General features: G+C 41.1%; 1 protein-coding gene across 1 annotated transcript in view; it reads left to right on the forward strand.

Annotated features, from left to right (window-relative positions):
* The window catches only part of LOC129706372 (host cell factor 2-like), a 46,527-nt gene that overhangs the window by 12,628 nt on the left and 21,251 nt on the right, over window positions 1-12,648 (forward strand). The window contains exons 6-10 of the mRNA XM_055650645.1: window positions 1,458-1,564; window positions 5,041-5,220; window positions 6,872-7,162; window positions 10,318-10,505; window positions 11,352-11,576. Coding sequence (XP_055506620.1) covers window positions 1,458-1,564; window positions 5,041-5,220; window positions 6,872-7,162; window positions 10,318-10,505; window positions 11,352-11,576 — 991 coding nt within the window. The remainder of the gene's footprint in view (window positions 1-1,457; window positions 1,565-5,040; window positions 5,221-6,871; window positions 7,163-10,317; window positions 10,506-11,351; window positions 11,577-12,648) is intronic.

Here is a 12,648-nt window from a genome sequence, read left to right on the forward strand (position 1 = left end):
TTTGCAGTTGGCGCTGTAACTTTCCAAATACAGGTGCACAACCTTTTATCCGGTGTTCCAGAAACCGAAAAGCTCCGAAAACCGGCCATTTTTTCCAGATGTCGTCTGCGCACCAAAGCTCGCGTTTGGCGCCAAACCTGACCCAAAACGACCCACGGTCAACCCAGGTCTGTACTACTGTAGCGGCTGCCTCCTCCCTGGAGACCGGGAGACGCTTAAACATCTGTAAATCATTGCTTAAATGTTAGTCAGTTAGTTCGGAGGGCTTTTATGTGAAGGGGGGTGAAGGGGTAAACTTTAATTCTTAGTCCCCTACCTGGTCGGAGAGGCGGGGAGCGGTCAATGCCTTACCGGGTCGCCGTGCAGTAAGCTCCGCAGCGCTGTGGCCGGTGGGGCAGCGGGTGGCGCCGGTTGTAGCTCCGACCCCGGCAACTCTACCCCTGGCTGCGAGGCGCTCCAAATCCAGCGCGGCCCGCGGCCGGACGCCCCAGCTCCGCGAATGTCGGGAGTCGGCGACATCGCAGCGCTGGGATACCAGCGGGGAGCGAGCAATGCCTTACCGGGTCGCCGTGCGGCAAGCTCCGGAGCGCTGTGGCCGCCGACACACAACATCGCGGAGCGTCGCTGGATTTGGAGCCGCGCAGCCAGGGGTAGAGTTGCCGGGGTTGGAGCTCCAACCGGCGCCGCCCGCGGCCGGACGGAGCCCCCAGCTCCGCGGCTCCAAATCCAGCGACGCTCCGCGAATGTTGGAAGAAGGCGGCCACAGCGCTCCGGAGCTTGCCGCACGGCGACCCGGTAAGGCATTGCTCGCTCCCCGCTGGTATCCCAGCGCTGCGATGTCGCCGACTCCCGACATTCTCGGAGCTGGGACGTCCGGCCGCGGGCCGCGCTGGATTTGGAGCGCCTCGCAGCCAGGGGTAGAGTTGCCGGGGTCGGAGCTACAACCGGTGCCGCCCGCGGCCGGACGGAGGACCCAGCTCCGCGGGGTTGGGAGTCGCCGACCAGGTAGGTAGGGGACTAAGAATTAAAGTTTCCCCCTTCACCCCTACACCACCACCACCACATAAAATCCCTCCAAACTAACTGACTAACATTTATGCAATGATTCTCCCGGTCTCCGGGGAGGAGGCAGCTGCTCCAGACTTTTCAAGCCGCCCGCGCTACCTACCTAATCTACGCTAAAAATCTTCCATTCTGAAATCCGAAAATGTCCGAAATCCGACAAGTGTCTGGTCCCAAGGCTTTCGGATAAAAGGTTGTGCACCTGTATTCCAAATTCACGGTTTGGATAATTGACATTCTCCTATATTTAAGCAGCATGAGCCATTACTGATTGTGTTTCCCTTGTATCTGTTCAATATTGTCCAATTATATCTGTTTTAAATACAATGCACAGTTTTGTTGTAAATGGTTTCAGCACAACCTGTTTTTTTTTGTCTGTACTTATTTTTCTTTAGAATGTATGTCTTTGGTGGCTGGGTACCACTTGTGATGGATGATGTGAAAGTTGCCACTCATGAAAAGGAATGGAAGTGCACAAATACACTTGCTTACTTACATTTAGGTCAGTCTCTTGAGTTTCCTACTTAAGTGACTAATGGGTAATCACATTTTCCCCCTTTGTTAACGCCAAGGATTGTTTGCAGATTGTCTCGCAAAATTATATCCTTTTCCTTGTTTCCATTCTTTCGTGTAGTTTCAAATCATGTTAGGTGTTGCTTGTTGCATGGTCATCAGCACTCTTGGTTTGAGATGGAAGGTTCTGGGTTCAAGTTCCTTCCAGAGTCCAGATCAAAAATCTACACAAGCACTCCAATGCAATCTTGGTGCTGTTCTCTTTTGGATGTGAATTTAGACTGAAACCTCATGGAAATATGCACAGATAACTCTCATTATAACGGACCATGGGAGCCAGGGGGTGGGGAGGGAAGAGAATGATGTCCATTATTGCCGATTGTCCACTATAACTGACTAAGGAGGATAAATATGTATTGTATTGGAAAATACAGCCAATAAACATATACTAATCAAGAAGCACAATTAACAGAAAAGGACCCAAAATCCATAATACTTTAAATATTGGAAATAAATGTTTGTTGCTGATATGAACTGACACGTGGGTTACGTCACATTTCTGCCGCTTTAACCAAAATCGATTTCAAACAGGTCCGTAATAACGAGGGTAGACTGTTAATAAGCTACGGTGCATAATTCAAAGCAAAATATTTCAAAAGTTACCAAAGCTAAACCTGGAGACTAAGCAGAAATTTAGTAATTCTTAATTTACCAGGAAACCATTTTCGTCTTGTCCGACTTACTGACCAATATATTCCAGAAATAAATTTATAGTCAACGGGTTAAACTATGTTCTGATGATGGGTCAGTGACAATGTTGGCTTTTTTTTCCCTCTCACCATGGGTGCTGCATGACCCGTTGAATTCTTCCTGCGTTTTCAGCATTTGCAGTTTAAAAAAAAAATTTTTTTTTGCTTCAGTTCAAATTATTTGCTTGCTTGCTCGTAAGTTCAAATAATAAGGAATGCATTTTTGAGGAAAATATTATCCGTGATTAATTTACTTAATATTGATTGTCTTAATTATTTTTTTATTTAATTATTTTTATTGACCCTTGACTGGGGATATTTATTTTATTCAATTGAACTTCTGTTGACTTTATAGGTCTGGTGGACTTCACCAATTGCAGACCTGTGATATGAAATATTCAATCAGTAGAAATCAACTTTATTCTCGTGTTTACAGTGGCTTGCAAAAGTATTCATACCCCTTGAATTTTTCCACATTTTGTCACGTTACAACCACAAACGTAAATGTATTTTATTGGGATTTTATGTGATAGACCAACACAAAGTGGCGCATAATTGTGAAGTGGAAGGAAAATGATACATGGTTTTCAAATTTTTTTACACATAAAAAACTGAAAAGTGTGGCGTGGAAAAGTATTCAGCCCCCTTTACTCTGATACACCTAAATAAAATCCAGTGCAACCAATTGCCTTCAGAAGTCACCTAGTTAGTAAATAGAGTCCACTTGTGTGTAATCTAATCTCAGTATAAATACAGCTGTTCTGTGAAGGCCTCAGAGGTTTGTTAGAGAACATTAGTGAACAAACAGCATCATGAAGCCCAAGGAACACATCATACAGGTCAGGGATAAAGTTGTGGAGAAGTTTAAAGCAGGGTTAGGTTATAAAAAAATATCCCAAGCTTTGAACATCTCAAGGAGCACTGTTCAATCCATCATACGAAAATGGAAAGAGTATGGCACAACTGCAAACCTACCAAGACATGGCCGTCCACCTAAACTGACAGGCCGGGCAAGGAGAGGATTGATCAGAGAAGTAGCCAAGAGGCCCATGGTGACTCTGGAGGAGCTGCAGAGATCCACAGCTCAGGTGGGAGAATCTGTCCACAGGACAACTATTAGACATGCACTCCACAAATTGGGCCTTTATGGAAGAGTGGCAAGAAGAAAGCCATTGTTGAAAAAAATCCATAAGAAGTCCCATTTGCAGTTTGCCACAAGCCATGTGGGGGACACAGCAAACATATGGAGGAAGGTGCTCTGGTCAGATGAGACCAAAATTGAAGTTTTTGGCCTAAATGCAAAACGCTATGTGTGGCGGAAAACTAACACTGCACATCACCCTGAACACACCATCCCCACTGTGAAACCTGGTGGTGGCAGCATCATGCTGTGGGGGTGCTTTTCTTCAGCAGGGACAGGGAAGCTGGTCAGAGTTGATGGGAAGATGGATGGAGCCAAATACAGGGCAATCTTGGAAGAAAACCTGTTAGTCTGCAAAAGACTTGAGACTGGGGCGGAGGTTCACCTTCCAGCAGGACAACGACCCTAAACATACAGCCAGAGCTACAATGGAATGGTTTAGATCAAAGCATATTCATGTGTTAGAATGGCCCAGTCAAAGTCCAGACCTAAATCCAATTGAGAATCTCTGGCAAGACTACGCTCTCCATCCAATCTGACTGAGCTTGAGCTATTTTGCAAAAAAGAATGGGCAAAAATTTCAGTCTCTAGATGTGCAAAGCTGGTAGAGACATACCCCAAAAGACTTGCAGCTGTAATTGCAGCGAAAGGTGGTTCTACAAAGTATTGACTCGGGGGCTGAATACTTTTCCACGCCACACTTTTCAGTTTTTTATTTATAAAAAAATTTGAAAACCATGTATCTTTTTCCTTCCACTTCACAATTATGCGCCACTTTGTGTTGGTCTATCACATAAAATCCCAATAAAATACATTTACGTTTGTGGTTGTAACGTGACAAAATGTGGAAAAGTTCAAGGGGTATGAAAACTTTTGCAAGCCACTGTATATCAGTTTATAAATCGTTTAGTTTGTAACCTGGTCGATTATAGCATCATAACATATGCAAAATATTTTCATATTTTACGGGAAATTGGCCTAATATCAATTAAACCAATTAAATATCAAGTATGAAATGTGTTGTCATTTTATAGAGGGGCTATTTATTAAGTTTTGAATCTTTCACATTTTGTACATTTTTGGCTACTTCAAACATTCAATCTGGAAACCAATTATTTGTTGAATAAACAACATTTATTTTAGGCGCAATAATTTAAAATTCATAACTATTTCCCATGGTGTAACTTAATGGAATAAAGAGTTACCTGATTGACATTACTAATATGCTTTTTAATCAGAATTGCTAGGGCACAATGTGCATTCTATAATGCATGGTGTTCTCGTACACGCAGTTACTACATGGTTGAATTTAGTGGCCAGTTTATTTAGGAATGGAAAAAAATACACTCTTTAAAAAAAATAAAAAAAATGAAGTGTCTTGTGTTGAAAATACATATAATGGGAGAAACACTGAAAAGTAATTTAGAACTACATTATGATCTAGTTTAATTTGTTGTCTTATTTCAATAAATTGAATTATATCAGAATTTCACGATATTTGCTTTGTTGTTTATACTTTGTATCAAAAAAAATACTATGTTGGAATGGATGAAGTTTGTGCTTTATTTCTAACAGATGGTCATGCCTGGACACCTGTCATTTTGGACACATTGGAGGACAATGTTCCAAGGGCTAGAGCTGGCCACTGTGCTGTCGCTATTCACTCTCGTCTTTATATTTGGAGTGGTAGAGATGGCTACCGGAAGGCTTGGAACAATCAAGTCTGCTGCAAAGACCTTTGGTATTTGGAAACTGGTGGGTGGTGTATAGTCCTTTAGACCAAGTTTATGTTTAAGGAATAAGGATTGTTTTGTGGTTAATATATTTGAAATGACTGAGAGTGGGAGGAGATTAACTAATAATGGGGAAATAAATAACACGATTAATATCAGGAAATGAATGAATAAAATGTTGAGCACATGGACAGGACATGGTGAATTGACAGTGGAAGTAAACTCATCCTGGAAGCATTCAGAACCAATGGATGCTGCATTGAGTCATGCGACCACACTTCTTTTGAATGGATTTTCTTATGTACGGTTGTTGTGTTTCATCTAGTGCAGCCGTTTGAGCTCTCTTCATGTCAGTAAATGTAACAACAAGAAGCTGAAATTTAACGTGGTGGAAGTTGAACATTGTGCGAGAGTCCAAACCTCAACAAAAAACATTAAATTTCTAAACAATTTGGGATATAGTGAAAAACGGAAGTAGGCTGTGCAACCCTCATGCCCGCTCTGCTATTCAGAAAGATTATGTTCTTGGGTCCTTGCACTATTTTATAATGTCACAGACACTCATATTCTACCTTTTTTCTCTTTACTGATGCTTTTGTCCAACTTTGCTGAATACTGGTGTTTCCAATTTTGCTGTTTGCTGCATATTTTGTCAAAATTACATTTATTTCCTTTAATCCGATTCTATCTTTAACTTGATTGCCATGATTGGTCCACTTTACCTGTTGAGTTTATTTGCCTATCCATTCTTTAAGTGTTAGCCATTGCTATTTTTTTGCCATCCCTTTTAATGTTTCTCAATCTACCATGGTAAATCTAACTTTAGAGGAACAGCGTGAAACAGGCCCTTCAGCCCACTGAGTCCGCGCCAACCAGTGACCACCCCATACACTGGCACTATTCCTGTACACTAGCACTATCCTACACACTAGGGTCAATTTACAATTTTTACCGAAGCCAATTAACCTACATACCTGTACATCTTTTGGAGTGTGGGAAGAAACTGGAGCACCCGGAGAAAACCCATCAAGGCCATAGGGAGAACGTACAAAATTCAGCACAGATACATAAGGATCAAACTTGTGGCTAAGGGGATCAGGAGGTATGGAGAGAAGGCAGGTACGGAATACTGAGTTGGATGATCAGCCATGATCATATTGAATGGCGGTGCAGGCTCGAAGGGCCGAATGGCCTACTCCTGCACCTAATTTCTATGTTTCTATGAACCTGGGTCTCCAGCGCAATAAAGCAGCAACTCTACTGCTGCGCCGCTGTGCCGCCCTAAGAGTGCCACTCTTTCTCATGTCATGGTGAATTTGCTTTATTCAGATTTAATGCTCAGATTTCAGATTGAACCTAATCATTATATAATACTCCATATTGTGATCAGTGTTTCCTAAATGTTCTTTAACTACCAAACCTTTCTCCTTAAACAATACTGGATCTAAAATAGCTTGCTCACTTGTAACGGAGCACTTTAGTTTTACTTGTAAATTTTCTTTGCTAATGATGTATGGAAGTGGATGCTTTAAGAGAATCGTGTTCAAGCAGAAAAGGGATAAAAAGGAAATATTGTAATGTAATAAAAACCAAGTACAGATGCTGATATACCAAATTCTAATATCCAATATAGTTTTCCTACATTTAATTGAAATGGTTTTCTTTGTCTTTAGAAAAGCCTCCCGCTCCTTCCCGCGTGCAGTTGGTTCGAGCCAGTACAAATTCCCTCGAAGTGTGTTGGGGTGCTGTCCCAACAGCCGATGCCTACCTCCTTCAGCTGCAGAAGTATGACATGCCACCAGCGACTGCCACCACCGCCATGGCATCGCCGTCACTAAGCAACACCTCACTGCCACAGAAGATTCCCTGCAGCCCTATATCTCCTACGCCTGCTTCTCCAATCACACCGCAGCCAGTATCTAAAGTAGCACCTTCCACTGGTATGCTGATTCCTGGAATGACAAGTAAGACAGCAGTTTTTTGTAACAATCATTCTGTTTTGTTATTAAAATGCCTGGCTTCCTGTGACATGTGCTGTTTATATGGCAGAACATTTATTAAAAATTATGTTTACAAATAAAGAGGTTCCATTAATTATAAGAATATTTCTTCCTTTTAGACAAGGTATAATCGCTTGTTGCTTTACTTTAGACTTTAGAGCTACAGGGTGGAAACAGGCCCTTTGGTGCGACCAGCAATCCCCCGTACACTAGCACTTTCCACACTAGGGACAATTTACACTTTACAGAAGCCAATTAACCTAACAAGTCTTTAGGACATGGGAGGAAAACCGGAACACCAGGAGAAAACTTACGCAGTCACAGGGAGAACATACAAACTCCATCCAGCCAGCAGTTGGCGCTGGTCTTTGGCCAGTGAGGCATCAACACTACCACTGTGCCGCCCCTTTTCTTGAGAACCTTTCATTTAATGGCATTTAAACTATAATTTGGCCGTAATTTTACTCTTTTTGGATTGTATCCAGATTACAATTAATTGAGACAAGTATTTACGGACAGGCAGTTAATCCTTCACCAGCATAGCTCTGTAAATCACCATCATGAAGTGCACAATCGTGGCTTGATTTTACTACTTTTCCTATCCCTATTTAATGCAATTAGCCAAAACTCCCTTCTGCAATACAGAATAGCCAGACTGTAGTTGTAAACAAATTAATTATCCGGTCTTGTGCTTGTGAGCCTGTATCTGTAGCATTTGCGGCTCTAGCCACTGCATATGCTTAGTTAACCTTGATGGAAATCGGTAGTGTTGGAATCACTTGTGTATTCAATCTACATGATACTTTTATTTGAGTAAAAACCTGTATCTTGAACAGTGTCAGATTTTGATTTTATTATCTTGAGATATGGAAAAGATTTATTTTATAGCAATCCTTGTTTATTAAAGAGTGAAAAGGGAACCGTTTTGTTTTTGTCAGTCGATCCTTAATGGATAGCTGGAGAGATCTTTAGGATTATATGAAGTTTGCTAATAGGTTTAGGCTTCAGGTTTATTGTCACCGTGTACCGAGGTACAGTACAAAGCTTTGTTTTGCATGCAAAACAGATTAGATATAGAATACATTAATACAACCCGTACAATAGGTAGAGGGAAGATACATAGTGCATAATGTAGTTCTCACCATTGTCTATATTTACAGATAGATAAGAGATTTAAGAGTAGAGTGATTGTATTTGATGGTAGTAGATCATTCACTGGGAAGAGAACCCAAAGAATTGCCACACTCCCGTGCCATCTTCTATTGCGAAGATGGAAAATCAGAACTAGGAGAGGGAAGATGGTCACCAACAAATTCAAATAGGAATTCAGGAGAACTTGATTAACAATATGACAAAGCTTGCTGTATTTATGAGGAAACGAGATAGACACATGAGGACAAAAGGAAAATGCATGTTAATGGAGATGGATACAGTACATTGGGGAAGGCTATTGTGGATCATAAAAGCTAACATGGATCCAATTGTCGGAATGGCCTATTTCTGTATTGTGCATACTTTATAATAATTCCTCCGGAAAAGAGGAACCATAGATTATGGGAGTAAGTATGTATGTCCTTCTTTAAGCACATAATAACTTAACTGTTGATTGTCAGTCAAATATTTATCTTACAATGGGTACAAAATGTTGGAGTAACTCTGCAGATCAGGCAGCATCTTGGAGAACATGGATAGGTGACGTTTCGGGTTGGAACCCTTCTTCAGACTAATGCTGGCTGACCTGCTGAGTTACTCCAGCGCTTTGTCTCCTTTTGTGTATTACCCAGTATCTGCAGTTCTTTGCTTCTACATTTATCAATTAATTATTTGGTTATATTAACCTACTCTTAATTCAAATAAAATGTTGATTTAAATTATAATGGTATAAAAACATTTTCTGATTACATGAACAATTGGATAATTTCAACTTTGAAATTATTTCAACTTTGAAATTATTGGAATGCATTGCCACAGATAGAAACATTGAAATTAGGTGCAGGAGTAGGCCATTCGGCCCTTCGAGCCTGCACCGCCATTCAATATGATCATGGCTGATCATCCAACTCAGTATCCCGTACCTGCCTATAAAGATGGCTTTGGAGGCCAAGTCAATGCATATTTTTAAGGCGGAGATTTGTAAATTCTTGATTGGGGTATTGGTAGAAGGCAGGAAAATGGGGTTGAGAAAGAAATATCGATCAGTCATGATTGAATAGCAGAATAGACTTAATGGGCCAAATGGCGCTGCAGGGAATTATAAAAACTGCGCAGCGCATTACAAACGCTAACCTGCCCTCCTTGGATGACATATACAAGGCCCGATGCTTGCGCAGGGCCATAAATATCAAGAAGGACACATCCCACCCTGCCAACCACCTTTTCACTCTGCTAATAGTCCGGGAGGCGATTCCGGTCTCTGCTAGGCTTTCGCACTGTTAGACTAAAAAGCATTCCTCTACCATTTTGATAAAATAGCTCCAACTCCAGATAGTGATTCTGCTTTCTTTAGAAGTAACTTCGAGGAATACTGCTAAATTCTTTTAATCTCTTTTAAAAATGTATTTATATTCTACTATTAACTGTACATATGTGCATTGGTGTTGTGTTGTATTTCTTTTAACGGAGGAGAAGTAAATGGAATTTCGTTGCTCAGTTTTGTGCAATGACAATAAACATATTCTATTCTAATTTTGCTTCTAGAACTTATGAACTTTCTCTGAACAAAAATGGATGTTAATGTAACAATGATAATTATGTTTAAAAGTGGCCCATTTTCCCTTAATTTTCAGTTTATTAACTCAGATGTAATTTGGATATAAACGGAAGTAATTTTTAACTGAATTAAGATTGCGGGTACGTTTCTATTAGCCCGAGGCCAAGCAGTTTTCTATAGAAACATAGTTTATAGGCCATTCATTTGACCTGATGCTTGCTGGTGTTAATAGTCCATATGAACCACCTCCGATCCTCCAACTATACTTTCTCTTCCTTAATTTTACTGTTAGAGCATTCCTAATCAGCATATCATTTTGAGGAATACTCCAAATGTTCAGATTGTGATTCAGTGCTTTCTTTAGCCAGTACTGCATATTGAATATTTCTGTTTTGTGTGTTCTATTAAGGCAGAGTAACTGCAGTGCAAGTCCCTTCCGCCCAGCTGTCTGGAATGTCTTCAGCAACCACTCACCTGGTTACAGTTTCCCAACAAGCTGTGCAGACGGTCAAAGCTGCAGTATCTTCCTTGCCCACTGGAGTCCGTCTAGTTGTCCCTGCTCAGAGCACTACTAACGCTGTTCCCACTGTAGTAAATGTGAGTCTGTGTTTTGTATTCTATTTACTGGTTTCTTCAAAGGAAATGTCTGTGTTATTCAGCATTCAGTTGTTCTTCCTTCACCTTTGGATTGTGGGCATTGTTGGCAAGGACTCGCAGTGTGCATTGTTATACTAGAATGTGACTGAGAAGTACACGTCCCAGTCAGGATCATCCTCAGTCCACTTGTATCACGCTGCTGCTTGTGAATGAAGTCTGACCTGAGTTTTGCTGTTTTCTTCATCAGCAGGGAAATATTGTATTTTGGGATTGAACCTCTTTTTAAACCAAGTATAGCCTTCAGAAGTATTTATATCTGAATACATCTATAAAACACAGTCAATGAGTAAAAATAATTATTTTAAATTTAACAGTTAGCTACAAAACACAAATTAGCCATTGTGATATAGGTTTAAGATGAGGGGGGAAAGATTCAATAGAAACCTGAAGGGTAACTTTTTTACACTAAGGATGGTGGGTGAATGGAACAAGCTGCCGGAGGAGGTAGTTGAGGCTGGGACTATCGCAACGTTTAACAAACATTTAGACAGTACATGGATAGGATAAGTTAAGAGGGAAATGGGCCAAACGCAGGCAGGTGTAGATGGGACATGTTTGTCGGCGTGGGCAAGTTGGGCTGAAGTGTCTGTTTCCATGCTCTTTATCTTTCATTATTATGATATAGACAATGTACAGGAGTTATGGTTCTTGTTGAAATTAAGGAAAAAAAATGATTTTTCTATTGATATTCAAAAAACAAAGATGTGTTATCCACCTGTTGGTAGCTTTCTAAGAAGACAAATCACGTATTTACTAATGAATGTGAAACTTTTTTATACTTTGCAGGTAAATACACCGGCCACAACTATGCTGAAGACTGCAGCTGCACAAGTAGCGACATCATCTGGCCCACAAAGTTCTGCTTTGTCCCGTCCTATTATAACTGTACATAAATCTGGAGCCCTGACAGTAGCCCAACAGGCTCAAGTTGTCACCACTGTTGTGGGAGGTGTCACCAAAACCTTCACGCTTGTCAAAAGCCCGATTCAAGTTGGCAGTGGAGGTTCCCTGGTAATTAACAATTCCTAATTCCTAATAGCTTTGCGTTTCAGGCTTGTGCTAATGTTCTGCTAAACCTCAAGGTGTCTTCTTATCATAGCATGAGGGTTTTTGATTTATTGCATGTTGTTAAAATGGAATTGTAATTTGATGTAGGAAGAAAGAACAGTCTTGACTTGCACTATTCATAGCAACTTTAGAACATACCAGAGAAGTTTTAATGACAGCATAATAATTTTGAAATGCAGTTGTTTTATGTAGATTGCAATAGAAAGGGTTTCTTATAAGCTGCTGCCCCTGAATGTTGGTTTTGCACATAGATGTCCAAGTTGAATATCTAACTCTGTGGACCAGAAACTCTGTTCCTGAGTTGCGTGCTAGGGGACACACTCAAATTTCCTAGGAAAAAGGATGTTTTTTGATTCGTGTGCATCTGCCAAAACTGTAGTGCAGTGTTGGTGGCAAACTTGCAGAAGTGGTTCGGGGGGGGGCTCAATTTGTTTATTTCCAGACCTTGACCACACTTCAACAGGCGTTTCTGTTTTGCACTCCTGGAGTGGAACCAAACAGTGAATGAGAAGGTTTTTCTTTGCAGTGAAAACGTAAAAGTCTCTTTGAGAATGTCATTGATGACTTCAGCTGTGGATTGCACTGAGATGGGTGGCACTTTTCAGGTCCTCTAGAGAGGAAGTCTTTCTGACTGAAACTTGCTGACCCGAACCGTAATCTATCCATTTTCTCCAAAGCTGTTGCCTGACCCACTGAGTTACTCCAGCACTTTGTGTCTATCTTCAGTATAAATCCAACATCTGCAGTTCCTTCCTACACACCAGTACCAGAATGTTGGAGTCCTTATGGTCCATGGGTGCAGGAACTTTACTTTCGAACTCACATTTTTAAGGTGCCCAAAATACCAAAATCTCTTGGCTGTGCTATCAGGGTATGTTACTGGAACAGTTTTGTTCCTCCAATATTCTGGGCTCATAGAAGCCTTGTGGCAGTGGGTAATTTATAGCAACCAATTAACCAGCCGCAACATCACAGGGATGTGGGAAGAAACTAAAGTACCTGGAGGATACCCACA

This window comes from Leucoraja erinacea, chromosome 19, assembly GCF_028641065.1.
Source record: "Leucoraja erinacea ecotype New England chromosome 19, Leri_hhj_1, whole genome shotgun sequence".
Classification (NCBI taxonomy): Eukaryota; Metazoa; Chordata; class Chondrichthyes; order Rajiformes; family Rajidae; genus Leucoraja; species Leucoraja erinaceus.